The 27,892-nt window shown below is 35.7% G+C and overlaps 4 protein-coding genes across 4 annotated transcripts; 2 read left to right on the forward strand and 2 right to left on the reverse strand.

The window, feature by feature from the left end:
• The first annotated feature begins 7,589 nt into the window (after nt 1-7,589).
• Nucleotides 7,590-12,483, forward strand: LOC104232430 (ras-related protein RABB1c-like). The gene is made up of 6 exons (XM_009785644.2): nt 7,590-8,008; nt 9,401-9,540; nt 9,752-9,834; nt 10,478-10,682; nt 10,800-10,868; nt 12,114-12,483. Exons 1-6 carry the CDS (start codon nt 7,963-7,965, stop codon nt 12,204-12,206), a joined length of 636 nt encoding a protein of 211 aa, XP_009783946.1. The 5' UTR covers nt 7,590-7,962; the 3' UTR covers nt 12,207-12,483.
• Nucleotides 12,484-14,833: 2,350 nt separating this feature from the next.
• On the reverse strand, nt 14,834-17,206 carry LOC104232431 (chlorophyll a-b binding protein 8, chloroplastic). Its single transcript, XM_009785645.2, has 3 exons — nt 16,956-17,206; nt 15,953-16,014; nt 14,834-15,561 (listed from the first exon to the last, which is right to left on the reverse strand). Exons 1-3 carry the CDS (start codon nt 17,097-17,099, stop codon nt 14,946-14,948), a joined length of 822 nt encoding a protein of 273 aa, XP_009783947.1. The 5' UTR covers nt 17,100-17,206; the 3' UTR covers nt 14,834-14,945.
• A 2,927-nt stretch (nt 17,207-20,133) lies between these two features.
• On the forward strand, nt 20,134-23,522 carry LOC104232433 (ultraviolet-B receptor UVR8). Its single transcript, XM_009785646.2, has 4 exons — nt 20,134-20,501; nt 21,987-22,203; nt 22,397-22,709; nt 22,790-23,522. The coding sequence occupies exons 1-4, from the start codon at nt 20,185-20,187 to the stop codon at nt 23,272-23,274; spliced, it is 1,332 nt and encodes a 443-aa protein (XP_009783948.1). The 5' UTR covers nt 20,134-20,184; the 3' UTR covers nt 23,275-23,522.
• A 403-nt stretch (nt 23,523-23,925) lies between these two features.
• LOC104232434 (uncharacterized) lies at nt 23,926-26,109 on the reverse strand. Its single transcript, XM_009785647.2, has 4 exons — nt 25,815-26,109; nt 25,319-25,355; nt 24,594-24,715; nt 23,926-24,334 (listed from the first exon to the last, which is right to left on the reverse strand). Exons 1-4 carry the CDS (start codon nt 26,052-26,054, stop codon nt 24,272-24,274), a joined length of 462 nt encoding a protein of 153 aa, XP_009783949.1. The 5' UTR covers nt 26,055-26,109; the 3' UTR covers nt 23,926-24,271.
• Between the last annotated feature and the right edge of the window lie 1,783 nt (nt 26,110-27,892).

A 27,892-nucleotide genomic window follows, 5' to 3' on the forward strand; every position in this document is an offset into this window, starting at 1 on the left:
TCTGAAGGATCTATTTTTATTTGATTATACCCTGAATAGGTGTCTAAAAAACTTAATAGTTCGTGTCCTGCAGTAGCATCAATTAGTTGATATATGTGTGGTAATGGAAAAGAATCTTTATGGCAATCTTTATTCAAATCAGTATAGTCTACACAAACTCGCCGCTTTCCATTCTTTTTGGGCACCACTACAGTATTAGCTAGCCAATTAGGATATTTTACCCCACGGATAGACCTGATTTTTAAAAGCTTTTGTACCTCATCCTGAATTACCTGGTTCTTGAAGGATCTTTGCTTTCTTCTCTTCTGTTTGACAGGCGGATACGTTGGATCTTCATTCAGCTTATGGGTCATCACCTCCGGTGGTATACCTGTCATATCTGAATGCGACCAAGCAAAGCAATCTATGCTAGCTTTTAAAAATTCAATTAACTTACTTTTCATCTCTGGGCTGAGGTTGGTTCCGATGTAGACCTTTCTGTATGGCCAATCTACAAACAACACCACCGCTTCTAGTTCCTCAATTGTTGTTTTGATATTTTTATTCTCTTCTGGTTCTTGAATAGTATCAGGCCTTGAGTCTACATCCGTTTGTCCATCTAGAGTTGAGGCTTGTGTTGCTAAATCCTCAACTGAATTCTGTAATTGCTATTTTTCATTTGTGATGTCATTTTTTAAGCTTGAATCTGCCAATGAGTTAATGCTTCGGGAAGCCTGTTGATCACCACGGATTTATCTTATTACCCATTGCGAGGGGAACTTGATAACCTGGTGTAAGGTAGATGGAACAACATCCATCTCGTGAATTCAAGGTCTGCCAAGAATCATATTGTACGCCATATCTATATTTATCACTTGAAATTTGGTTTCTTTGACTACTTCTTCTACGAATGTGGTGAGTATTATCTCCCCTTTTGTAACGATGCTCGAGTTGTCAAAACCAGACAAGGTACGTGCTTTGGGTACTAATTTATCATCAGCTTGCATCTCGTTTACCACTCTTAGAAGAATGATATTTATAGAGCTACCTGGATCAATCAAAACTCATTTTACATTAGTATCATGTACAAGTAAAGATATTACCAATGCATCATTGTGTGGGATCAATATGCCATTTGCGTCTGCATCATCAAATGTTATATTGTCTTCTTCCAAAACTTGGTGAACTCGCTTACCATGGGTGACTGTGATTTTTGACACCTTCTTTGTTGTCGTATATGTTACGTCGTTGACCTCCTCCCATCCGCTTATGACATTAACTCTTCTTTTTGGTGATGGAGGTTTTGGTGGCTCCTGCCTATTCTTCATACATACTTGCTTACCCTTCTCACTAAACAATTTGGTTAAGTAACCTTATTTTAATAAGTGCTCTACTTCACCTTGTAGCAGGAAATCTGCTGTTTTGTGACCTTGATCATTGTGAAACTCGCACCAGAAATTGGGTTTTCTCCTATTTGGGTTCGATCTCATTTCTTTTGGCCACCACACTTTATCTCCCATTCTTCTTAAAACAACTACCAACTCGGACGTGCTAACATTAAAATTGTAACCACCAATCTTTGCTTTTGAACTTCTGTCGTTGTCTCGCGTATCTCGTGTGTCTCGCTCCTTTCCAAACCCGGATGACGAACCCGAATCTCTGTCCCTTGATATGGAATAATACCTCATGTTTTCTTGTTTTGAACATGAATCTCTTCCTGCTGGTCCCATATAAGCCTCGAACTTACTCTTTTATCTCTCCGAGACTAAGTGATAATGTCTTCTTCTATCCGCAGCTTCGTATTGTACCTGTTGTAAACATCATTCCAAGTTGTTGCAAGGAATACTCGTAAGCTTTCTTTGAGTCTCCTCATAGCTTCTGAGCTTTTTTCATTTAAATTACTGGCAAATGCCATAGCCGCCTAATTGTTGGGTACACGTGGCAACATCATTCGTTCACGTTGGAATCTATATACGAATTCCCTGAGTAGTTTCGTATCTCCTTTTTTATTTTGAAGATGTATTCCATCCTTTTTTTAACTTTTTGAGCTCCTGAGTATGCTTTTATAAATGAATCTGCAAGCTCAGCAAAAGAATCAATAGAATTTTCAGGTAAAAGAGAATACTATGTTAGTGCTCCCTTCGTGAGTGTTTCACCGAATTTTTTGACCAACACCGATTCAATCTCTTGCTTGGTCAAGTTGTTGCCCTTAACGCCAGTTGTAAATGCAATCACATGATCTCGGGGATCGGTTGTCCCATCGTACTTTGGGATACCGGGCATCTTAAACTTTTTCGGAATAGGCAAAGGAGCGGCACTTGGCTTCCAAAGTTGTTGAGAGTACTTGTCCATATACACTCCTTTGATTATAGGTGGAACACCAGGTATCTGTTCTATGCGATCGTTCTGCTCCTTGAGCTGTTTCTGCAAAGTTAGTACTAAACTTTGTAAATCAGAATTAACTGAGATACCTGACCCTCCATCGCGAGATGCGCTGGGAGTTCCTCCGCTACCTGAATTGGCGAGTCCTGGGCGTGGATTCTCTATGGTTGCGATGTTGTTTGGATGCGTAGTTGGTGGTACAGTTGGCAACCCGTTAACAAAAGCTTGAAGTGCATTATTGACTTGTTCTGCGATTAATTGCTTCAATGCTTGATCGATAGCTTGCTCATCCCCATATTGATCATTCATATGTGATTCAGATCTGTCAGGTGTCCCTTCTTGAGATTGTCGAGGAGAGTTTCGTGGTGAGGCGATTGGAGGTCCATCTCCTTGTTGATTTTACTGATTCAACTGTTGCTCATTTTGTTGGTTTTGTAGGTTTTGTTGATTGTTGTCGTTGACGTTTGACATGATTTTTTGGCAGAAGAATGGATTTGGAAAGTGAAAAGATTATCAGATTTCCGATAACGGAACCAATTTGTTTAACAAAAAAATAGAAATTTCGGTAAAATCCTATTTTTAGAAGTACTCGGGTTACTGATAATAAAAAAAGAAATATTTTTGCGATAAAAAAGGAAAATTAGAATATGAAATAGCGAAGTAATCAGTATAAAGCAAAAGCAAATAATTGTGTTTCAGTAATAATCAGAAAGTGTCCATACAAATGACATTTCTATTCCTTATATAGTCATCTCTAAGTACAACGTCTTTTCCCCTTTATGATCAAGTCATTATGAGCATTAATGCCATTAATGAAACGTTATAATTGGTAATCGTAACTATTTTGTGGAGATTCTGTAATGTTTGTAATCATTCATGCTCATTAATTGAAGACCAATGAACCTGCCCTTTTTACTGTCTTAGTTCATTCCACCGGTGTCTCTTTAAATTACTAAAGAGACTCGAGCAACCGTTTATTCTCATCTCTTAGACGTTTTGCTCGTACCTATTAAGACTTTCATATTTTTAAGTACTCTTATCCAACTGTCACTTTTCTAATGTCTCACGTGTCTTGCCATGTCAGCCACATAATAATTCCACGTGTAATATTTATTTTCCCCAATACACATTTGCTAAATGATTTACAGATATCCTCCGTCCAACTATCATTCCAAACCTGCAACCGTAAAACTAGCTCTGCACCCTGATTTTATCTGAATGTTTACTACCTCCTGCCAGTACAAGCACCAAATAATTTTATCTACCAATGTTCATGCAAAATTGTGACATCCAAACATTTATTGTCATGTTGTAAACACAAACATTGATATGCAGGAGTGGCTCAGGGGTGAGGATAGTAAAACCTTTGTTTTAGGCCTCCTAAAATTTTGATGCCTCAAAAAGTATTAATGGTGGAATACATAATAATATTTTTGCTTAGACAACATTAAAGTTTGTAAAAAGGATGCAAAATATGTATAAATAATTAAAGAAACAAAGAATGTTTACTTTTTAACATTAGAATATTTTAGAACATTGAATTAAACTAATAAAATCTCCATATTAGTAAATGAATTTTTTTACAACAAGATCCATAGTAATGTATTACAAATACATGACTAATTATATCTTATTAACTTGAACTAATCCTTGCTAATATAAATAATAATATGTGAAATTAAAAGTTTTATATCTTGTAAGAATGGAAAGACAACATTAAATTTTATGCATGTGTGTGTATAACTATATAAAATTTGAATGTTTATTAAAATGTAGCTTTAGATGAGCTGCCCTTAATATTCAGTTACATTTATGACTGAACAGGTGAAAACTGTGTCTCTATTTTAGGTTACGAAGAATCTTAAAAGAATAACATACATGTTTCAAGAATTAGACACAACATTTATACTGTACAAGAAGAGGACTCGAGGTTACAACATAAAGCTAGTAATGTATTTAAAATTGTGGTCACTGTCGTAACCATATTCTTTGATATCACGCCGCACTGTTCGTCTTGGTCGCTTGCAGGGAAACACAGTGTGTTATTTTTATTGAGTGAATACCCTAAAACCTCCTAAACTATTACATTAGTGTCAGCTACCTGCTTAAACTATTCGGTGTCCCCAAAACCCTCTTTAACTATATCCCCTATACATTAAAAAATTCGAATGGCCTCAATTGACCGCGTCTAATGGTTAATTATTGTTACTCTCTTTAAAAAAATTCAATTGTTCTATTTTTCCTCTATTTTCTTTATATTCTAGCCTTCTTCTTCATTTTTTTTCTTTCTTCTTCCTTTCTCATTATGGGTTTCATTTGAAATTTTTCTGTTCGCTTGTTTCTTCTGAAATTATCTTTCTTTTTCATTTAGGTCTTCTTCTTTCAATATTATTTAGTACACCAAAAGCCTATAATTTTTATCAAACCCTAACTTTTTTTATCCCAAATCTCGTATTAAATTAAAATTTCCATTGAAATTGAAGGTTAATGGGTCCAATATTTAATCAAATTTCAGTGGCAAAAATCACGATTGAGACATGGTATAGCCATTATTGGAGGAGATGGAAGAGTTTATTTATTTATTTATTTATTTTTATTTTATAAATGACCATGTGTTTATCCATTTGTTTTTTATTATTAGTTAAAAATCTTAATTGAATTGATATTTAGATTAGGCTGTAAATAAAAGAGTGTATCACACACACCACTAAAAAATGATGAGAGATTTTTAATATATATGGGTATATAATTAAGGGGGTTTTAGGGACACCCAATAGTTTAAGTAGGTAACTGACAAATACGTAAAGTTTAGGGGGTTTTTAAGGTATTCACTCTTTTTTTATTTTGCTGTCTTTTCAGTCCTACTTGAGGTAATTAGATCCGTTATCTGCAGATGGTATGTCTATTTGCGAATAAACAATGTGAAAATTGGTGTGAAATATCTAATTGGGCTGATAAAAGCTCTCCAACAAGATATCACACTGATAATGATTCAAATATCTCTACAACTGCCTGTAAAAACTCAAGACTCAATAGAGTCCTTGAATGCACAAAGATGAGCAGATGAATGTCGAATTGGGATGCCAAAAGGAGAATAGGATGCAAATGGTGGATGAAGATACAATGAAGAAATCATATAAGCTTTTAAGGAATATAAAAATGATGCAGAGGAAGTTGACTCAAATGACATCTAGTGACATGTATAGTAGATGGTATAAAAAAAAATACTCATTTTGTACCATCTGTTGCTATTGTAGCTGGTGCGTTTTGGTCGGCAACCTCCCACATGCTATTTTGCCATAACATTAAGGCAGCGCACTAAGGAAGTCAAATGAATACTTGCTATGTGAGGCGAATGAAGACCCTGTCTAACTAAATAGCTTTGTGTTAGTTAGTATCTGTAGTTTTTAGTGAGTATTTTTGTAGTACTTAGAAAATTGAGTATGTGCTACTGCTTTTAGTTTATTGTGTTTACTAACTTGTTACCTTCAAGTTCATTTCAAAATTTTGTAGCTTGTTTCGGGCAATAAAATGACTGGTACCATCCTAGTCAAATTAGAAAAACTTTTTGATGAAGGTGCCATTATAAGGCGGACCGGGCCCAAGTCCCCTGGAAGGGGGCGCCAGAGAGGGTGAGAGCCCCGTTGTGCCCGGACCCTGTCGCACCACGAGGCGCTGTCTACGAGTCGGGTTGTTTGGGAATGCAGCCCAAATCGGGCGGTGAATTCCGTCCAAGGCTAAATACGGGCGAGAGACCGATAGCGAACAAGTACCGCGAGGGAAAGATGAAAAGGACTTTGAAAAGAGAGTCAAAGAGTGCTTGAAATTGTCGGGAGGGAAGCGGATGGGGGCCGGCGATGCGCCCCGGTCGGATGTGGAACGGTGTTGAGCCGGTCCGCCGATCGACTCGGGGCGTGGACCAGCGTGGATTGGGGGGGCGGCCAAAGCCCGGGCTTTTGATACGCTCGTGGAACGCCGTCTCCTTGATTGTGGTAGGCAGCGCGCGCCTCTGGCGTGCTTCGGCATCTGCGAAAGCATACATAGAACAATTTGTTGCTAAGTAGAATAATCCCCTGCTTCACACTTTACCCACAATTCAGTTTGCATTCCATAGTAAAAGTACTATTTTGGGGTTCAAGAAAAAATTTGAAACCTTTCACTTGGGGAATTTACTTTATCAGGCTCACGAGTATTTTTTAGTTTTTTTTTTTTTTTTTTTCTGGTAGTTGAAATTTAAACCTATTATCAAAGCAATCAAGAATACAACATACAGAGTGTTCTTTTTGAAAGCTATGTATAGTTATAGTAATTTGTTCTTGTGATATCATTTCAAATGTGATGGGATTTTTCTTTTATCTAAGGGGAACAAGGAAATTCTGATGGGATTTTGTTATAGTTTGACGCTAATTTTTTTTCTACATGTTTCCATTGAATCTATTAATAAACATGCAACATCAACGTACCAGTGAAATTCCATTAGTGGAGTCTAGGGAGTGTAGTGTGTACGCAAGCCTTATCCCTACTTTGTGCAGGGAGATAAACTATTTGTGATTGACCTCAGACCTGCCATTGTTAACTCTCACATCTCCTCACTGGTATATATGCACCCTCTTCACGTGCCCGAACTATCTCAGCCTCTCTTCCTACGTCTTGTCCACCACGAAGGTCACTCGCATCGTGTCTCAGATATCTTCATTCCTGAACATTCTCCCCTAGTATGCCTGCATATCCATCTTACCATTCTCATTTCTAATACTTTCATTTTCTGGACATGATAATATTTGATTGGCCAACACTACGCCCAATACAACATAGTTGGTCTAATCATCATTCTGTATAAAGTTTTGGTGGCACATTCTTATCAGAAAAGGCACCGTATACAAGCCTCTATCTTATTCACTCTGCTCCAATCTCCAATACGATGTGCGATATACTCGTTAATCTCTCCATTATCTTGGATTACTGACCCAATGTACTTAAAACTTACTCTCATAGGGATAATTTGTGTATCAAGCCTCACAAAATAGTGGATAATAAACACGATCCGTTAAATATTTGATAGAGACCAAAGTGTTAACTTTTGATAAATTTAAAGGATCGATAACTTTCAAAAGTATACTTAAGGGACTATTTTAAACCTACTCCAAACATGAGGGAATATTTTTGTCGTTTTCTCCTTCCATGAATATAGGACACACGTAAATATTCCAAAAGCCTCTGCAAATTCTGTCTTTCCCTCGGCGTTCACCATAGGCGAGAAGAAGATAAAATATAGAGAGGCTCTCCAAAATCTTTTATTGACCTAATTACCTGTTTTATAGAGATAAATATTACTATTATTTATTATTACTCCGTCCGTTTCAATTTATGTGAACCCATTTGATTGGACACGAAATTTAAGGAAAGAGAGAAACTTTTTAAATTTGTGGCATAAAATGAGTCAAATATATTTTGTGTGACTCATAAAAGTAAATTGTTTCCGAATAAGTCATTATTTTTGGTACGGACCAAATTATTCTGTCGTTTTCTCCCGCTCACAATACAATTTATCAAGTTCTTTCTCTATTCAGATCTCCTTCTTTCCCTTCGTATCGGTGAACCATGTCGTACGCCTATCTCTTCAAATATATTATCATCGGTGATACCGGTAAATTTCATCTCTTGTTTTTATTTTTGTTCGATTTGATTCCTTAACTTTTGTTTTTCGACAAGTTTGAGTGTTTTTTTTTTTTTTTTTTTTTTTTTTTTGCTTTTATGATTTTGCATCTGATTAATAGGTTCTGTGTAATTTGGATATCAGTGATGCTAATTTAATTGTTTAGAACTAGCTGTAATTGTTTACTAATATTTTGCATCTGATTAGTAGTTTCTCTAATTAAAAGGTTTTGTATTATTTTGGTAACCAGTGATGTTAATTTAGTGTTTTTGCACTTCCTGTAATATATTCATGATGTAGTAGTAGACAACCAATCATATATTCATGATATTTGTAGCAGTAGCTACCGTCAAAACTCACAATATCAAACAGTAAATGCAATTGATTGTATTAAAAGGAAGAACAATTACAACTTCTGAAATTGCAGCAATAAAACAGTAACCAACATGGAAAATACTAGGAGAGTAAGGATAGAATCAAAGAAGGGGAGATGAGAGGGAACAAAGTTGTGCAGAAGGGATGAGGATAATCAGAGATTCCACAACTTTTAGCCTGCTATACTGAGTGCGTGAGTGGCCTATTTGTAACAACCACAGTCTATTCTCACGCATAAAGTACGTGCCCGCTATTAACCTGGATTCAAAACGTAGTCACCAAGTCTTTTATTTGGAATTCTCACCCTAGAGCTTCTCCTAATTGTGCTTGTTACCTCGGCATTCACATTTTCGCATCCAAACTCTTCAGTGTTCATAACAATATTTCTCTAATTGATCATTTCAGAAGGAAAGGATTTTTTTTTCTGGCCAAATTTGGTGCTTTATCATCATGATATCAAGGGAAACTAGAGTTTCAGTGCCTGATTTTATCAATATTAATTGCTTTGTTGTCACTGAGATTTTGGGGACACACGATAGTTTAAGAGGGTGTTTGGATTGGCTTTTAAGCTGGTCAAATCAGCTTTTAAGCTCTTTTTAGCTTTTTTCAGTATTTGGCAAAATAAAAAAGTGTTTAAAATAAGTTAAAAACTGCTTAAAACAAGCCAAAAGTAAGAAGTTGGACAAATCCAACTTATTACTTTTTGGCTTAAAAGCTATTTCTACTGAAAAATTACTTTTTTTTAAGCCAGTCCAAACATGCTCTAAGTATGTAACTGTCAAAAAGTTGATAGTTCGGGTCTTCGGGGTGGGGGTTGGGGGGGGGGGGGTTAGAGTATTGACTCTTTTAGTTTTTGCTGTGTCATGTATTAGTGCAACCCTTCCCTCCCCCTCTTTGAAAGGTCATTTCTTACAAAGTATTGGATTCTGTCATGTGATGTCCATACATATGTTACTTAAAGTCTTGTGTGAGACATCACTTATAAGGATATAATATTTCTCTGTACAGGAGTTGGAAAATCATGTCTTCTTTTGCAATTTACGGACAAACGGTTTCAACCTGTCCATGACCTGACGATTGGGGTTGAATTCGGGGCTCGAATGATCACAATAGACAACAAACCAATTAAACTACAGATCTGGGACACGGTTAGTGACACAAATTTTCTCTCTTCCTCTGTTTTTTTGTTAGTATTAGAAGGTCCGAATAAATGCCTATAGAAGTCCATAATTCAGTTGGTCATCCTTTATTGATCATTTTTAGTTTAATTAAAATGCAGCCAAGTCCTCCTAGTTTTTCGTCTCTGGGTGTGCTTTCCCTAAGTCTGAAAGTATGTTCTAATGAATGTTCTCGTTTCAGGCTGGTCAAGAATCATTCAGATCCATCACAAGGTCATATTACAGAGGTGCTGCTGGGGCATTACTTGTTTATGATATTACAAGGTAGGACAAATCTTTGACACTTTCATAATGCATGTAACTCTATGTTGCCTGGCATATATTTTCTCTCATATTTTAGAGATATGCTTATTTATATGTAATTTTGGTTAGAGATTCCTGTATAAGTAACTTATTTCCCAGGAATCTCATTTAAAGTTGCCGCATCTCAAATATATTGTAGTTTTTTAGCTTAACTGATTGTGGAATATCACATTTTAGTCCTTAACTTGTCACTGGGAAAACATATCTGATGGTGTTCTGATCGTGATATAGCTAATATGTCGTTGACAAAGAGAGCAATATAAAAGATGCTAAAGATAATAATAAAACTGCAAAAGATAGTGGATAAGTACTGAACTTCCAGAGCAGCATCTCTGTTGGTCAGTGAGCTAGTGTTACGATAGTTTTTAAACGCTTTTCGGTTCCTAAAATTTGTAATTGACTTAATATTCTTCTCTGTCCAATTGAAAACTTATGTGGAAGTAATGTTACGCATCTGTGTTTTGAAGTCTACTTCTGTTCAAGAATGCGAATGGTGAGCAAAACATATTGTATATGAATCGGGTAGCCCAATTTGCATGTCTATTTGCGTTGCCCGAATATTTTGTTAGTGACAGGTGTTGTATGTTTTCTCCAAACTAAATAGGAGGGAAACATTTAATCACCTTGCTAGTTGGTTAGAAGATGCAAGGCAGCATGCAAATGCAAACATGACCATAATGCTGATAGGAAACAAGTGTGATCTGGCTCATAGAAGGGCTGTAAGCACAGAAGAAGGTGAGCAGTTTGCCAAGGAACATGGCTTGATATTTATGGAGGCCTCTGCTAAAACAGCTCAGAATGTTGAAGAGGTAAGAATTCTCCTATCTGGTACTTCTCTTGAGGTTTTATCTCCACCGTGGGCATTTTCCCTAATTGTATTTCGATATTGGCTGTTAATCTTGTGCTTCCTTTTCTGCATTATTCAGGCTTTTATCAAAACAGCTTCAACAATCTACAAGAAAATACAGGATGGTGTGTTTGATGTCTCAAATGAGGTATGCCACTGTTGTTATAGAATAGTTCTGCTCAATATTTTCTGCTTTGGTTATTGGAAGCATATGTTCTTACCTGTTTGAGAAGACGTAACTTTTGCTAAGATGTATTTATATGTAAAAGGCACCTTGGTAAGAGAATCTGGAAAAGTAGAGGGAAACTATGTTTGGCATCCCATTAAGTAGACCACATGATATTTACCAAGTATTCTTGGTTTTCATTATTTAAAGAACATAATGGAAAAAATCCAAGGATCGTCTTTCCTGCAAAAGTATGAGAATTTATCCACAACTAATCAGGTGAACTAGCCAACACTGCTCATAAGTCATAAACCAACATCAACCACTGGGGGTCACCATTCTCCAGATACATGTCTCATCTGGTTCAAGTGCTATGCCCGGCTCAATGCTATTTACAGCTTCTGTGATCCCTATTCCCTGAAATATCTGTGAAATATACTACGACATATCCAACTAGTATTAGCTGTTGTAGGACGTACTGATTAAGTTATGTAAGAAAGACATTAACACAAACACTCATAATAGGCTCTTTGATTCGTCCTACTTTTGACTGCTAAAAGTAACATTTATGGGGAGATGTGGATGTTGAAATTCGTACTTGATTGAGAAGTCAGAATCCAGTCCATACAACTTTGGAGTCACATACCATATCAGGAGGGTTAAGAAAGTTAATGTGATCGAAGATGTGAAAGATTACTAGCCAACTGAATAAGACTGCCTGATGGATTTAATCTGTGTTCTTATACTCTAAGGGGTCGTTTGGTTTGAAAACAAGTTATCCCAGGATTAATTATCCCGAGATTAGTTATCCTACCCTCCCATAGGGATAAAAATAACACTACAATCCCAGGATAACTAATCCGCGGATTAGTTATATCGCAATTTCATCCTAACCAAATGTGGGGTAAACTCATCTCAAATTTAATCTCCTTTATCCCTCGTACCAAACGAGCCTTAAGTAGCTGTTAGGATCCAATCAAGGCTTCCAGCAGTTGAGCATATCTTTTTAGTTAGGTCCTTGTTTATCAGTTCGGTACTGATGACAACTAATTATAAAAGAAAGAAGTTTGATATTGATGACAACTGTTGATGATTGAATTCATTGTTTTAAGAATCAGTAAAAGGAGTTTGCCTAAAGCTTGGTAAATGCTTCTGTTCCACAAAGAGTAAATTCTCATCGCATTGTTTTTATATAATTCCCGTCTAATTCTTGAATACTTTTTGTAGTCCAATGGAATAAAATTTGGATATGGAGGCCTTCCCGGTCCATCAGGTGGAAGAGATGGAGCTGCTTCTCAAGGAGGGGGTTGTTGCAGTTGAAAGTTGAAAATTATTCTTCAAACTTGATACATGTGGTCATCGTCTATATGCCATCTTCACCGGTCCCTTTATCTTATCTTTCAGAGGTTTCGTCGATTTGTTATAGTGATGTTATCTGTGCAAAAAATAAGCAAATTCAGTAAATATGGGACAGTCCATCTTTCCAAACCCCCCCCCCCCCTCCTGTGTATAATATTTGACATATATCAAATGTGAATAGAACTTCCCACATCTTGTGTGCTTGTGTAAATGAGAAATGTTAAACTCCAGTTGCCCACCCTTCTCTCTCCTGTGCTCCACACCTTTGTGTCATTTTTTTGGCTTGTTCAATATCTTAAAACAAGGTATAGGTAATGCTAGTTTTTGCCAGAGTAATTCGGCACAACTAGCCTTAACTACATCTTATATTCGTCGTTTTTGAGAATGCAGAAAAAGGGAATTACTTTAGAAGTGTATTGGTGTACTATGTAATGAAAATAAACGAAGAAAAACCATTGGCGTATCAGGCCTTTTCATCTACTGTCCAAATTCACCTAAATTAGCTTCTACAATTGTGAAAATTACGGGCTAGCCAGTTTTCGGATTGGTAATTGAAAAATAGCCGCTATTTTGCTGCAACACGGAAAGTTCCAGCATAATATACTGGAGATTGGTGCACCAGTGTATGAACTTCCAGCATATTATGCTGGAACTTTTCGTGGAGTTCTAGCATAATATACTGGAGATTGGAGCACCTGTGTATGAACTTCTAGTATATTATGTTGGAACTCCAGTACACGGAAAGTTCCAGCATAATATATTGGAGATTGGAACATCCGTGAATGAACTTCCAGCATATTATGTTGGAACTCCAGTATATTATGCTGGAAGTTCACATGTAAAAAATCCGAACTCCAGTATATTATGCTGGAATATTTTCCGGACTTTGAACAGTGTTTTCGTTCATATTTATCTTTACATAAAAAATGGCTAAATTTCGATTACTTTTGAAACTATAGCTATTTTTCAATTACCACTTGTAAATCTGGCTATTTTAAATTTTGCCCTCTACAATTTCATTTCATTATATAATTTTGATTAAATGGCCAAGAATCAAGACATCAACCTTGCTATTGGCCCCATGAGCTCCCACATGATTGACATTCACTGTCGCCTGTGATAGATGCCATGGACTTGATTTTGAATTATATTGCATGCTGGCACTTTCTTCCAATATTACGTTTATATACTGTAAATAGTGCCTTTTAGTAGAAATATTCATATAGCACATTCTAAGTTAGCGTTTGGACATAAATTTGATTGAAAATTGAAAAATGAATTTTTGAAATTGCGTGGAAAAATAACTTTTAAAAGTTCAAGTTGTGTTTGGACATGCATTTTATTTAAAAATATTTTCATTTGAATTCTTGCTGTGAGTGAACCCTATCGACTAAACTCTTTGCGTAAATAAACTGAAAAATATTCATCTTGTTTATGTGTGTTTATGGTTGGTGACTGATACAAAGTTATATGGATCTCGTCGCCAGGAAATTCCAACTCTGGATTAGTGAATGTTTATCAACACTAGCAACAACAATAACTACGCTTTAGTGTCAATCTGGTTAGATCGACTATATGAATCTTCACTAATCATGTTGTTGTTTAGCAATAATAGCATATCAAAGTTGTTAATGAGAAGTCCTAGCTTTTTGCTCTTTGCTGAAAAGTTGTGTGTTTAGTACTGTATATTCTGTTTTTAGTCTATTAATGCTTTTTTATTCGAAATTTCATTCTTCTCATAGCACAGAATTCTTGTTTGATAGAGAAGATTGCAATTGATATATAATTTCAACAGGACTCATTGCTAATACAACAACAACAAGCGCAGCCCGGTGCATTAAGCTCCTGCCAGGGGCGGATTTACATGTATATATATATATATATATATATATATATATATATATATATATATATATATATATATATATATATATATATATATATATATATATATATATATATATATATATATATATATATATATATATATATATATATATATATATATATATATATATATATATATATATATATATATATATATATATATATATATATATATATATATATATATATATATATATATATATATATATATATATATATATATATATATATATATATATATATATATATATATATATGTGAGAGGTCTTGGGTTCGAACTCCCCTCCACAAAATATTTTTGACTGTTACGGGCCTATTGATAGAAATAGCGACACCGCTTATAAAAAATCATGCATACACCACTGGCGTCCGCTATGGGCGGGTTCCGGAGAAGGGCCGAACCACAAGGGTCTATTGTACACGGTCTTACCCTGCATTTCTGCAAGAGACTGTTTCCACGGCTAGAACCGGTAACCTCCTGGTCATATGGCAGTAACAACAAACCCAGTGAAATCTCACAAGTGGAATCTGGGAAAGGTAGCATGTACGCAGACGTTACCCCTGCCATGAGGAGGTAGAGAGACTATTTCCGAAAGAACCTCGGCTCGAGAGGATAAATATAAACAGTCAAATACCAACAACAATAGCCAGAAAAATGATAACAACAATGTAAGAACTAGAAAAAATAGACTCATTGCTAATACACTAAAAATATATCAGGCTTTTTAGACCAAATGACATACAAAATAGTATATGCACATAGTGTTACACATAAGAGGAGGAAAAGGTGGGAAGAAATGACTACAAATTTACTTAGTGGAATTTGAAGTTGGTCAAGATGTTGTTGTTTACAGGATCAGCCAAATGATCAAGAAGGTTTTGGTAAGGTCCAACACCAGTAACCAAACCTTGTATAAAATAGCCCAAAATTGCCAACATAGCCAATCTTCCATTCTTAACCTCCTTAAGCTTCAAATCCTTCATAGATTTTTCATCTTTTCCAAATCCAAGAGGGTTAAAGAATGGGCCACCCGGGTAAGCCGGTTCACCGGAGCCACCTAAGCCTTTTTCCAGGCCCAAGAAGTATTGTTTTCCCATTGAACCAGGCTTGGCCCAATCTTGAAATCTTCTGTGTTCAGCAAAGCCCATTAGTGCCATTTCCAAAACAAACAAAGTGTAATTGTCAGCCCAATAGTTGTATGTTCCAGCTGGTGGGATTACACCAGTTTGGAACCAAGGAAGTGCTGTTTCTGGTGGGATAAGACCAGCTTTTCCAAGAATCTCTGGTGCTATGGCTCCTGCTGCTCCTAACATGGCGAATCGCCCGTTGATGATTTCGCCGTATGCTAGCCATTTTGGCTCGATGAATCCTCCGGTTCCTTCGGGGTCTGAGAGTCCCAAGGGATCAAATCCATAATCACCAGGAAGACTGAATCAACATACAAGTGAGTATATTATCTTGAATAATTGGTCTTAAGATAGCATATGTTAATGAGTTTAACTTATATACACTAACAATGTAAGGAAATGGTTACACTATTAGGTCGTTCATAGGATATCTATAGGTAAAGTACAGCCTGGTGCACCAAGCTCCCGCCATATGTGGAGTCTGGGAAAGGTCCCGGACCACAAGGGTCTATTGTACACAGTCTTACCCTACATCTGTTTCTACGGCTCGAACTGTAGCGATTTATAAAAGGTGGGGATTTATAATCTTGAAAATAAGGCAGTTTATCTGCTATAACACGTAAAGATAATCTAATACTGTAAAAATTCTTTACGCTAGCGGTACATATACCCTTAAGTCTCATAGATCTTACCTGCCATCCAAGTATGAAAGACTTTGCTTGGAAGCAAACCAGAGAGGCCTATTTGCTCCTTGCTATAAAATAGAATTGAGTGAATCAATACTTGTGTATAGTAATAAGGTTTTTATCTATTATTGAAACATACTTTATATCCACAACAATACTATTCAATGCAATTTTAAGAATGCAAATTCATTTAACTATGTCAGTGATAAAAATTGATGTTATATTTTCTCTGAGTGAGTTGGAGGGACTTTCGCTGAACAAGCGTAACCCTCATAACCAAAGCGTCACAACAACAGCCAAAAATAACCCTTAAATTTTTAAGTAGGAACATTGACCATGACATAATCCTCTTTTTGCTACTAAATACATTCCAGACTTTCATCAATCGTAACTCAGTTTCCTAGTGGCGAAGGTAAAATGAGCAATTAAATGTTAAAAGATTGATGTTATATTTTCTAAATCAAAGTAATTGTTAACTATAACTTCAATGCTTCAACTACTACCAATACAAAAGTCAATTTAACATTTGAAGATCCGTTTCTAGTTAAACATCATTATATAAAATGAAGGAGATACGCAGAGGCGGACCTATGTTTGTTACAGCAGGGCACTGGATCTCGTTAACTTCGGCCAAAGTTCTAGATATATATGTGTATATATGTTGAAAACAATAATATATTTTACTTGGAACCTTTAAGATAAAAAACCAATAGGCCCCCTGGCTAAGCAGTGACTGACTTCACAGTTCAAAACTATAACTTATAGGTCACGCGAAAACAACTTTATCATTGCTTCATGATTTTCCTTCTTTCCGTTTCTACCTAAACATCGTAATATGAAATGAAGGAGATAAGACTACCATACACAATAATTTTTTTTACTTGAACCCTTAAGATAAAAAATGGGGGGCATTGGTTGAGCAGTTCGTTCATGTGCCCCCACCAACTTCAAATCTTGGGTTCGGCTCTGGAGAGAAGAGCACTATTAACAAAGGAGAAGAAGAAGTTACCTTAACAGGTGGAGTGGAAGCAGCCCTAACAACAAAGGAAGCTTTCTTGGTAGAAGATTGAGAAGATCTTCCTCCAAGAATTTGTCTGGCATTCTCCACTGAGGAAGTAATAGATGATGAAGAGAGCAATGCTTGTGTTGCCATTTTTCCTTTTGGATTGTATTGATGTTAGATTTGCAGTTGAAGAATGCTTTGGAGAAGAAGAAAAGAAGAATGAACAAAAGGTGGCAAATAAGTAAGTGACAAACTAAATGCCACCAAATATTTTGTGGGGCTAAGGAAAAAGTATGAAATTGTGGTCTATATATGAAAAAGATAAAGTTTAGATCTTGTTGTCAAATGAAAAAGGAACATGTGGATTCATTACTCAGATAAGAGATATTCTGCACTCCTAGTCACATAAATGAAATCTCAGATATTCTTGTTGCCACATGTCTTTTCCTAGATTCTCCATATGATCAAATCATATTTAATTTACTATTTTTAAGCTTTAAATTAAGGTGAAAATGTATGTTGGTAGATTAGTACTATGATTTAATGATAAGAATAGTGGGTGAAATTCAAAAAATAGTCAAATTTATAAGTGGTAATTGAAAAATAGCGACAGTTTTAAAAGTAATCGAAATTTAGCTACTTTTCATTTAAAGATAAATCTGAACGAAAATATGGTTCAAAATCCAGAAAATATTTCACCATAATATACATGAGTTTCCGTATAATATACTGGAGATCCAGCAGAATATACTGGTCCAGCATAATATGTTGGTAGATTAGTACTATGATTTAATGATAAGAATAGTGGGTGAAATTCAAAAATAGTCAGATTTACAAGTGGTAATTAACCTATAGCCACAGTTTCAAAAGTAATCGAAATTTAGTCACTTTTCATGTAAAGATAAATTTGAACGAAAACACTTTTCAAAATCCGGAAAATATTTTTCCATAATATACAGAAGTTTCAGTATAATACATTGAAGTTCCAACATAAAATGCTGAAAGTTCATACGTGGGTGCTCCAATCTCAATATATTATGCTGGAACTTTCCTTGTGTTGGAGTTCCAGCATAATATACTAAAATTTCATACACAGGTGCACCAATCTCCAGTATATTATGTTGTGACTTTCCATCTTGCAACAAAATAGTGGCTATTTTTCAATGACTTAGCAAACGCTGGCTTAATTACCAATCCAAAAACTGACTAGCTCGTGCTATTTTCACAAGAATAATATGTTAAAATATGTATCATGTATTCAGATTAAATTTCATAAAAGGTCATATAAATATGTTTTTTTTCCATCAAAATCACATAAATTTAAAAATCACAAGTTATTATACTAGCATAAAAGTTACAATGTCGAACATCGCGACGCATTGTAACTTTTTACTCCAACTCATTTTTTATTTTTAATCTAATAAAAATACTGATCTAACTAACAAAAAGTAAGATTTGAATGTCCTTTATCATTACACTAAAACTTGCCTGATATAGAGTAGTTTATACATAACAAAAAAAAAAAGTTACTTTTACATTATTTTTGTCGTATAATTTTTTAAAACTACCTTATTAGAATTAGCTTAATTTCAATTTCAAAAGCTAGGTCCTCATTTTGAAAATTTTCATCCTCTGTTAAAGTTTATATTTGAAAGACAAGATTATTTATGAGGAATCAACTAAATTGGTCAAGAAATAATGTAGTGTTACGTGTTCAAATTTATTGTCCAATTAGGTGTTTCTTTCTTAGTAAACTATATATCAATAAACTAGGTTTCAAGTCCAAACAAGGATTGATTGCATGAAACTATGAAAGTTGGCTGGTCAATAACTCTCATACCCAGACGCTAAAAGTAGTTGAAATGAGGATGTTGAGGTGGATGTATGGGCATATCCGGTTGGATAAGATTAGGAATGATGTTATTCGGGAAAAGGTGGGAGTGGCCCCTGTGAAGAATGAGATGCGGGAGGCGAGGTTGAGATGGTTCGGACATGTTAAGGGAAGTACAAAAGCCCCAGTAAGAAGGTGCGAGCGGTTAGCCTCGGTAGGTAGCAGAAGGGGTAGAGGTAGGCCTAAGAAGTCATGTGGAGAGGTTATTAGGCGGGACATGGCACAGCTGGAGCTTACTGAGGATATGGCCCTAGAAAGGAGGGTGTGGAGGTCAAAGATTAGGGTAGAAGATTCGTAGGCAGTCGAGCGTTTCTCTTTGTCTTACTCAGTTCACTAGCATTAGTGTTAGTATGATATCTTCTATCCATAGATGGCTATTACTACCTAGAGTTTGACTGCATTCTTGGATTCAATCTTATTTTATCTTGTTGTTTTTCTTACTTGTTGCAATTGCCTTTTCTTTTTCAGTCGTTCTCTAGCCGAGGGTCTATCGGAAACAGCCTCTCTGCCCTTCCAGGGAGAGGGGTAAGGCTGCATACATCTTATCCTCCCTAGACCCCACTTGTGAAAAACTACTGAATTTGTTGTTGTTGTTGTAAAGGATTAATCATAGTTAAATCATAGTTATTTACATCAGGTAGCCGCTTTGTGGCCTATATTTTAAATTTACCATAATTTAAAAATATATTGTAAATCTAGCCACTATTGGCTACACAACATGCGACTTCTACTTCCTATCTCCTCTTCTTTTTCCTACATTTTATTATTTTTCTGCATCTTCTTCTTCCACCCTCTCTTTTTCTTCCTATTTCGTCGTCGTTATTTGCTTCTTTTAATTTTGATTTAAAATTTGACACAAGTACTAGATTGAAATTTATACCACAGGTGTAACAGTTCAAACTTGAGATTTCTTGTCTAAAGTTAACCTATGGTACTTTGACCTAAAGTTTACTTTTTTAGCTAAAGTTGCACTAATTTTTAATTTGTGGACATAACTTTTAAGAGCAGCCTTAAAAAAAGTGGCTATCTGTGCAAATGGCTCGAAAAATTCTTCGTAAAAATAAAGCCAGATAGTCAACTCTAAAGGGCTGCTATGTAGGAATTAGTCAGTGCGTCCTGTATTTCGGTTTTTCATTACAAAAATTATCTGAATTGTCTTGAAGTTAAGATTGTTAGTTTAAAAATTTTGGACAAAATAAGTACTGGCCATTTGCTAAATAGCATCCCTGAAAATGGCTATGTATGCACTTGCCTCACATTCTTCCATGAGATCCGACCCGTTTTAAGTTTCTGAACAGTACAAAAAAAGATCCAACGACCACTTACAATCGGGTCGAAATACAAATGATGTTACGGTTACTGAAGCACGGAAGAATTCCGGCGAGTGATCTCTCCCGCCGGTGGATGAGCAGCAGCTGTAGTAGGAAAACTACGGTGATGAGCTTCGGTGATGGAAGCCACGGGGCATTGGGCTTGCCGTCGTCCATCATTGGTATGGGCTCCGACGCTTACGAGCCCACTCCTATTCCGGGCCTTCCGCCCGATGTTGTTACCATCGCCGCCGGTCACTTCCACTCCCTCGCCGTTACTTCTGAGGGTCATGTTTGGGCTTGGGGCCGTAACAATGAAGGCCAGCTTGGCCGTGATCCTCTTTCTCCAAGGTCTTCTCGCCCCCTTTATACATGTGTTTGTATATGTATTTTCTATTAAAAATTAGCAAGTGTGTTTGTTTCATTTTAGCTTGATATGAGAAAATTGACATTGTTTATGTGCCAATAAGCTTTCTTTCTCTGTGTACATTTGGTAGCATATGGCTGGTAGAGAATTTTTGAGTAAATATGGCTAGTAGAAAATTGTTAATTTCATTATCTCAATCAACTGACTCTTGTTAAACACAAATTTGTTGTAGCTAGGTACATGAATCCTCTATATCATTTGGCTTTATTCAGGAGACGTGCCCCGAAGTTAGTATTGGGGGTTGTTAAACTATTTTTAAGTTCGTTATCAAGCAACGAGGGTCGGATATAGGCTTTAAGAGGATTCGGCAAAACACAATAGCTTTTGCCCAAGCCCCTCCACTAAGCATGTACAAAAAAAATAGTTACTGAACTTGAGGTCACTTTCCTAAAATCCTGAACACATAAAATTCAAATCCTGAATCCGCTCAGTACTTGCAACCCTATTCAAAGAAACTACTCATATCTTTTAAATTCTAATCTGATAATGTCAAGTTTATGACATTGGGATTAACTAGTAAGAGGAGTTTAAAAGTTGAAGATTCATATATCTTAATTTTTTTCCCTTAGGGCATTTTTCTCTTAGAATTTCTTTAGTCTATGTCTATTTCTTCACCCTCAGTATTAAGGAAAGATCATCAATAAACTAATTTCAACCTACGCGAGTCACTAGAAGCTGGCTGCAAATATTACAGATGAAAGACAGTTGTCGGGAGGAGGCTATATCAATGAGTATTTAGTGGTCATTGGAAGTCCTTGTTCTCATTGAATCAATGAATTATAATACTTTCAGAAGGGTTATCCTCTAAGGCAATTAACTTACTTTTGTTTCTGAGGACACTTGGAAAACTCTGATGATTTGCTGCTATATATGTAAATGACTAACATTCCAAGAAAAATTCTGTCCAAAAGATGATCTTGACAATCTGATGTAACTGAAACCATTAGTTCCTTGATCTCTGGCAACAGAAAGTTGTAATAGCAGTGGACAACTGGTTTGGTCAATCAGACAACCACAGCCTACTTGCAAACTTCCTTTAAAGAATGTTGCCATGATAATGATGACAGAAGCACATTTCTCCATTGCACTGAAAATAGAGTTTGTTTTTCTTAATGCCTTATTTCTTTCTTCCTTTAGAATGTGTTGTGCTAGAATGTGGTATGAATATCCATTTAGTTTTTTCTCTCTTTTCTTTTCTGTGAACTAGAAATATTATGGAATTAGGTTTCTCGCTTCTGTTAGTTGTTTCGGTTGTAATGACAAGAAATTAAGCCCTCTTCATCAGGTGCTCTGTAGCCATGTGAATTGTTCTTTTTCTTTGTTGCATACTTTTATTTTCCGAAGAAACTACATACTTTTCCTCCTCGATTCTGGCTAACATGGAAATCCCTTTTGTCGACCTTGTTCAGAGAATCGTGGAACGAACCAAAAAGAGTTGAAGGATTAAATAAAGTGAAAGTTCAAGCCGCATTTGCATCAGGTGCCATTTCTGCTGCCATTGGAGACGATGGATCTCTCTGGGTTTGGGGAAGTTCCAAGCGGGGGCAGCTTGGTCTTGGCAAAGGAATCACCACAGCTGCCATACCTTCTAGAGTTGAAACACTTTCTGGACAAGACTTAGTTAAGGTGGTCATTCGAACATGCTTAAGGTAGAAGAATTTTTACTTGTCAAAAAAATAGGTGGAAAAAGTTAAACTGAAAACACATAATGATATGATGAACAATAATAACCAAGTTAAGTAGATGGTGAATAGTACTCAACTGCTTCAAGTTATTTTCGGAAGTATAGGCTTGTTGTCAATTCTTTTGGTGTTGGCAGGTATCATTAGGCTGGGGGCATGCTCTTGCATTGGCTGAGAATGGGAATTTGTTTGGCTGGGGATATTATTCAGATGGTAGAATAGGCAATATAGGAAGAGAGTTGGAGATCTCTCCACTGGAATCAAACAGTACTAAACTAAGTTCAGGAGAAGAATCTTCTGCAATTGAAGCTGCTGAGAAGTCAGTCATGGAAGCCATGGAGAAGGAAAAGGACATGCCTATAATTTGGGAGCCCGGTTCAGTTGAGGAGTTACATGGGTTAAAAGTTGCAGATGTGGCTTGTGGACTCGACCACTCTTTAGTCCTTTGCTGTAAGTCACATTATTTGATGTCTATATACTTGAAATGTGCATGAATATGTGGTGATGGTGGTTTTATTTTCTAATTTTAGGCGATGGGGCATTATTTAGTGGTGGAAGCAATGTTTATGGCCAGTTAGGAAGACTCAATAAAGACTTGGGGATGCGACCAGTTGATATACAATTCCGTCCTCTCTCTATAGCTTCAGGTTTAGGGCATTCTTTGGCAGTTTGTCATGGTGCTTCATCAGAAGCAACAGAAGACGCAACAAGAGTTGTATCTTGGGGATGGAACCGAAGTTCTCAACTCGGGAGAGAAGGTCCAGAGGACATTCCTCAGGTTGTAGAGGGGCTGGCTGGCGAGACGCCTATTTCTGTGTCAGGAGGACGTGCACATTCCCTTGCTCTCACAGCTAAGAAAGAGGTTTGGGCTTGGGGCTGTGGGAAGAATGGGAGGCTTGGGTTGGGCAGCTCGACTGATGAAGTGGAACCTATGCTGGTTGAATATTTGGAGGGTACTGAAGTTATTCAAGCTGTTGCAGGGTTGGATCATAGTCTTGTTCTGGTTGCTGAATAATGCAATGTGAAATACGGAGTACATAGTTGTAATTTTTCCTGAAATTTCTTTCTTCTGTTTGTGTTAGCTTCACTTGCTCTACTTCAATAAAATGGTAGAACCACTTACGTTTGCCGTATAAGATTAGCTTTAATATTGTCATTTACCACAAAGAGAGTGGTGAGCTCTTTGTGATGTAAACAAGCTCTAGGCTGTCAGCATAGTTTAAAATATGAGATTTTATAAATATTAGCTTTTGATTGTGAGAATGGCTTCTTTGCTTAAGGCATAAAGCGATTCGACTTATTTACAGATGTCAAACAGCCTCTTGCAGAAATGAAGGGTAAGATTGCGTACAATAGACCCTTGTGGTCTGGCCCTTCCCCGGACCTTGCGTATAGCGGGAGCTTAGTGCACCGGGCTGCCCTTTAAATTGTATAATCATGAAGGGAACTTCCTTGACTTATTAATTCATCAAACATTTCAGCTCTTCCCAAGTTGGGGTGTAATATTGCCTCCATTGTACATCATCTATATTTCTTAAAATTGTATTAGAGTAGGCTGTCTACATCACACCTTTAGGGGTGCGACTCTTCCCGATTCGCGCGTGAATGCAGGATGCTTTGTGCACCGGGTTGTCCCTTTTGTTCTGTAATCTTAAAGATGAATCCATCAAGCTGAAGATCTTAATCTTGAAATTTCTGAAAAAACTCCATGAACAAATGTTTGCTTTCAAAAATATCAAGAAGTAATGCTTGGGAAGTTCTCAAATATCAGTGTATTTCGACCATGAATGGGGAAAAGCATCCTGCTATTGAAGATAGAGGGTATGATCCTACAAAACAGGTGCTTCGTCTTCATCATCCCTCGGACCGGTTGATGAGATTTTGGACAATTGATATGAGCGAACATTTGGAATCATGAAACTGTCTGTATTAGCTCGTCCCTAGTGCCTCTGTACTGGCTCGTTCCTAGTGTCTTTGAACGAACTAAAAGGCCTCTCTTCAACTCTCTAGGTTCAAAAGTTTGCAGGACTGTCATCTAACTGTTTCTCATCTTCTATATCTACCTCCAAGATTTCCTGGAAAAAGAAAAAGATTCAAGAAAAAGCATGCTACTATTTAAAAAGTTACCCACAAAAATGAAAGAACTACAACAACAACAACGACGACGAACCCAGTGTATCCCTATAAATGGGGTCTGGAGAGGGTAATGTGTACGCAGACCTTACCCCTACCTTATAAAGATAGGGAGGCTGTTTCCGATAGACCCTCGGTACAAAAATGAAAGAACTGAGCATCAATATTAAGGAAATTAACACTGATATTTTAAATACTCACTGGGATTCTTTGCTTCAAGTAATTACCCAATCTTGCTACAACAGTAGAACGTTTATGCCAAAACTTGCCACTTAGTCTAAGCTTCACATAAGGTCCATCTACTTCTGCTAGTTCTGCTTTCCCTGTAAATTTTATTTCCTTTTTTTAGTGCAAGAAAAAAAAAAAACTTAAATTCCATTATTTCGCTCAAGGGTGTAAAGCTTAGAGATTAATGAAGTTAATGAATTTATGCGAGATCAGAGTTCAAATTTCAACAGAGGTAAAAAAACGTTGGATGATTTTTTTCATTTGTCTTAGCTCCCGTCTGGCCGTAGGGCTTTTTCTTGAAAAAAAAAAAAAAAAAAAAACTTTTTAAAAGAATATTTTGAAAACATTATTTGGTAACAAGTGACCAGTTTTTTGGACAGTTTTTGAAGATGAATTTTTTGAGTTTCAAAAAATGGTTTAAACTAGTTTTTGAAGTTTTCTACTTACAATTTCAACTTCTTTTTCAAGTAAAACGTATATCTAAACACAATTTCAATTTCCAAAAACAATTCACTTTATCGTCAAAAACTCTTTTTTTTCTTCAAGTTTCAACTAAATGTATAAACGCTAACGTATTCATGTACTAGTGAAATGTAGTGGGTATTTATTGAATAATAGGGTACATATAAGCTAGTCCGAATAATATGATTATAAAAAAAAGGACTTAAATTCAATTATTCTCTTTGATGAGAAATCACCTGTTATCCCAACTGAATTATCAAAAAGTTGTGCCAACTGCAGAACCCAAAAAAGAACAAATAAATAAGTAAAGAAGATTAATAAAACCAGACTCAAGAACTAAGGGCTCGTTCGATGCAAGGGATAAAGGATAATTAATACGGGATTAGATTTGATATAAGTTTATCCCACGTTTGGTTTGGATAAAATCGCAATATAATTAATCCCGTGATTAAATTTGTTATAAGTTTATCCCATTGTTTGGTTGGGATAAAATCACGGTATAACTAATCCTGAAATTAGTTATCTCGGGATTATAATATTATTTGTATCCCTATGAGAGGGTAGGATAATAATTCCGAAATAACTAATACCGAAATAATTATTAATCCTGAAATAACTTGTTTCCCAACTAAAAGATCCGTAAATCCATATCTCCGCTAGTTGAGACGAGTTTATCTCACGTTTGTTTGGGATAAAACCTAGTTCAATATTGAAAGAAAACAAAGGATATACCTCAGCCTTAGCATCTTCTAAGACTTGGATGATGTTGTCTTCTGTCAAATCAAGAGGTGAAACTGAAGCTGATATAGGCCTTCTTTTTCTTATTTTTGATGATATTTTTTGACTTTTTACCCTTGTTATTCCCCCATTTAGCTTTGAAATAGATAGTGTCTGAAAATTTGGTAGTAAAATAGAAGCAGAAGTGAATTTAGATAAGTGTTGTAGATGGCAGTGGTGAAGTTTCAGTGCCATCTTTTCTCTTGTTTTCCTTTCCTTTTGCAGTTTGTTATCCTTTCTTTTTTCTTTCAGATTGAATTTGTGGCTAGTAGCTATTGACTTAAGAAAAGCCTTCTCCCAACCACAAAAAAAATAAAATAATAATAATAATAATAAATAAAAAAAATCTTTCCTTATCCTTGCAACAATAACAAACTCAGTGTAATCCTATAAATGGGGTCTGGAGAGGGTAGTATGTACGCAAACATTACCCCTATCTTATAAAGGTAGAGCGGTTGTTTCCGATAGACCTTTGGCTCAGGGAACAGTAGAGATAAGATAAAACAGTCAAATAGTAAACAATGATAACAGCAATGCAATATGGTAAAAGAGTGCGAATGACACATCATGTAATAATAAAGAACCATGATACGATAATACAAAAATAATCCTAGTACTACTGGTAAGCCGAGGAGGAACACACTACTATCAGTCAACCTATGACCATAATCATCAACCTCCACACCTTCATATCGTGGGTCATATCCTCGGTAAGCTAAAGCAATGGTATATCCTGCCTAAGTACCTCTCCCCAATATTTCTTCGGCCAGCCCCTTTCCTCGTCCTTGCAAATTGCAAAATTTTTTCTCTTTTACAAATTTAGTTCAGCGGTGTCTATATATTTATAGGATTTGGCTACGAACCAACCTCGGGTAAATTAATGTAATCTATCTATATCTATACTATATTAAAAGTACAAAAACCCTTAACGAAATGTTGTTCGCCTTTTTTACCCTTTAAAATGAGAGTTCATACCGGACAAAATAGTCCTTTAGTTATTTTTCTATTTTAAAAATAATCATTTAATTGATTTCCTAATATTTAGAAATAATTATTTTCCTAATATTTAGTAGTTTGAAATCAACTAAAGTTTATATATCAAACCGTTTTTTATTTGAACTATATTTTGCCTTATTTGAATTTTGAACTATGAAAGGAGTTTTAATAGTTAGCTCTTTAAAATTCAATTATTTTAGCTTTCTTTTTCAGAACTCACAAGGAAAGAAAAAATAATACGTGTTCATCTTTTCTGTAGGTAAAAGAAGATTTTCGAATGCAGACCTACAAAAGATTAGTCAATTTCACAAAATAATTTAGGAGAAAATAAATTTTTATTAGTGTTCGTCTTGACTTGTGATTATAGAATATTTATATTTATCCCTTAGTGAAATATCGTTCGCTTTTTTTACTCTTTAAAAATAGAGTTCACATTAGATAAAATGATCATTTAATTATTTTTTTAATTTTATTTAAAATCTACTAAGTTTTATTTACCAAATCCTTCCTTATTTACACTATGTACAAAATCCTAATATTTAAAACTTAAAAGTCTACTCAGATTTCACCATTTCAATTAAACACAAACGTAGAATAAACATATATAATTGAACACTAACCTAAATATCTCAACTTTTATGCAAATTACAACACATATAAACCAATGGACGATGGAGTAATCATTAAAAGATAGTGAATACTTATGTAGGCCTACTTATATAATTAAACTAGTCTTAGGGTACGCGCTTTGCGCGTGTATCCTATATTCGTGAATATACGATTTTGAGAAAATCTCTCTCTATCTTTCTTATATATACCACATAATATATTTGAGTTGTAAAATACAAATTAGAAAAAGTAATCTATCATCACATAAGTCCTCAAATGTCTTATTATTATTTTTTTCTCGTTTGCCTCCGCCAATGTTGAGTTAATATTTTACAAGAAGTAATGTATAAAAAATATAGGGAGTTACCATTCTTTATAGTGAATCATGAAAAATTACAACTCATTTAAAATATGTTTTGTCTTCTAAT

This window comes from Nicotiana sylvestris, chromosome 8 (assembly GCF_000393655.2).
Source record: "Nicotiana sylvestris chromosome 8, ASM39365v2, whole genome shotgun sequence".
Taxonomy (NCBI): domain Eukaryota; kingdom Viridiplantae; phylum Streptophyta; class Magnoliopsida; order Solanales; family Solanaceae; genus Nicotiana; species Nicotiana sylvestris.

Excerpts from the sequence above, each read along its gene's own strand:
- LOC104232430 (XM_009785644.2), top strand. The coding sequence starts at position 7,963 with ATGTCGTACGCCTATCTCTTCAAATATATTATCATCGGTGATACCG. Across the intron at positions 8,009-9,400 it reads TATTATCATCGGTGATACCG|GAGTTGGAAAATCATGTCTT; the intron begins GTAAATTTCATC and ends TTCTCTGTACAG. Across the intron at positions 10,869-12,113 it reads TGTTTGATGTCTCAAATGAG|TCCAATGGAATAAAATTTGG; the intron begins GTATGCCACTGT and ends TACTTTTTGTAG.
- LOC104232434 (XM_009785647.2), bottom strand. The coding sequence starts at position 26,054 with ATGGCACTGAAACTTCACCACTGCCATCTACAACACTTATCTAAATTC. Across the intron at positions 25,356-25,814 it reads TAGAAGATGCTAAGGCTGAG|TTGGCACAACTTTTTGATAA; the intron begins GTATATCCTTTG and ends TGGGTTCTGCAG. Across the intron at positions 24,335-24,593 it reads ACTTGAAGCAAAGAATCCCA|GAAATCTTGGAGGTAGATAT; the intron begins GTGAGTATTTAA and ends TTCTTTTTCCAG.
- LOC104232433 (XM_009785646.2), top strand. The coding sequence starts at position 20,185 with ATGATGTTACGGTTACTGAAGCACGGAAGAATTCCGGCGAGTGATCTC. Across the intron at positions 22,204-22,396 it reads CTGGACAAGACTTAGTTAAG|GTATCATTAGGCTGGGGGCA; the intron begins GTGGTCATTCGA and ends TGGTGTTGGCAG. Across the intron at positions 22,710-22,789 it reads CCACTCTTTAGTCCTTTGCT|GCGATGGGGCATTATTTAGT; the intron begins GTAAGTCACATT and ends TTCTAATTTTAG.
- LOC104232431 (XM_009785645.2), bottom strand. The coding sequence starts at position 17,099 with ATGGCAACACAAGCATTGCTCTCTTCATCATCTATTACTTCCTCAGTG. Across the intron at positions 16,015-16,955 it reads CTTCCACTCCACCTGTTAAG|CAAGGAGCAAATAGGCCTCT; the intron begins GTAACTTCTTCT and ends TCTATTTTATAG. Across the intron at positions 15,562-15,952 it reads CTTTCATACTTGGATGGCAG|TCTTCCTGGTGATTATGGAT; the intron begins GTAAGATCTATG and ends ATGTTGATTCAG.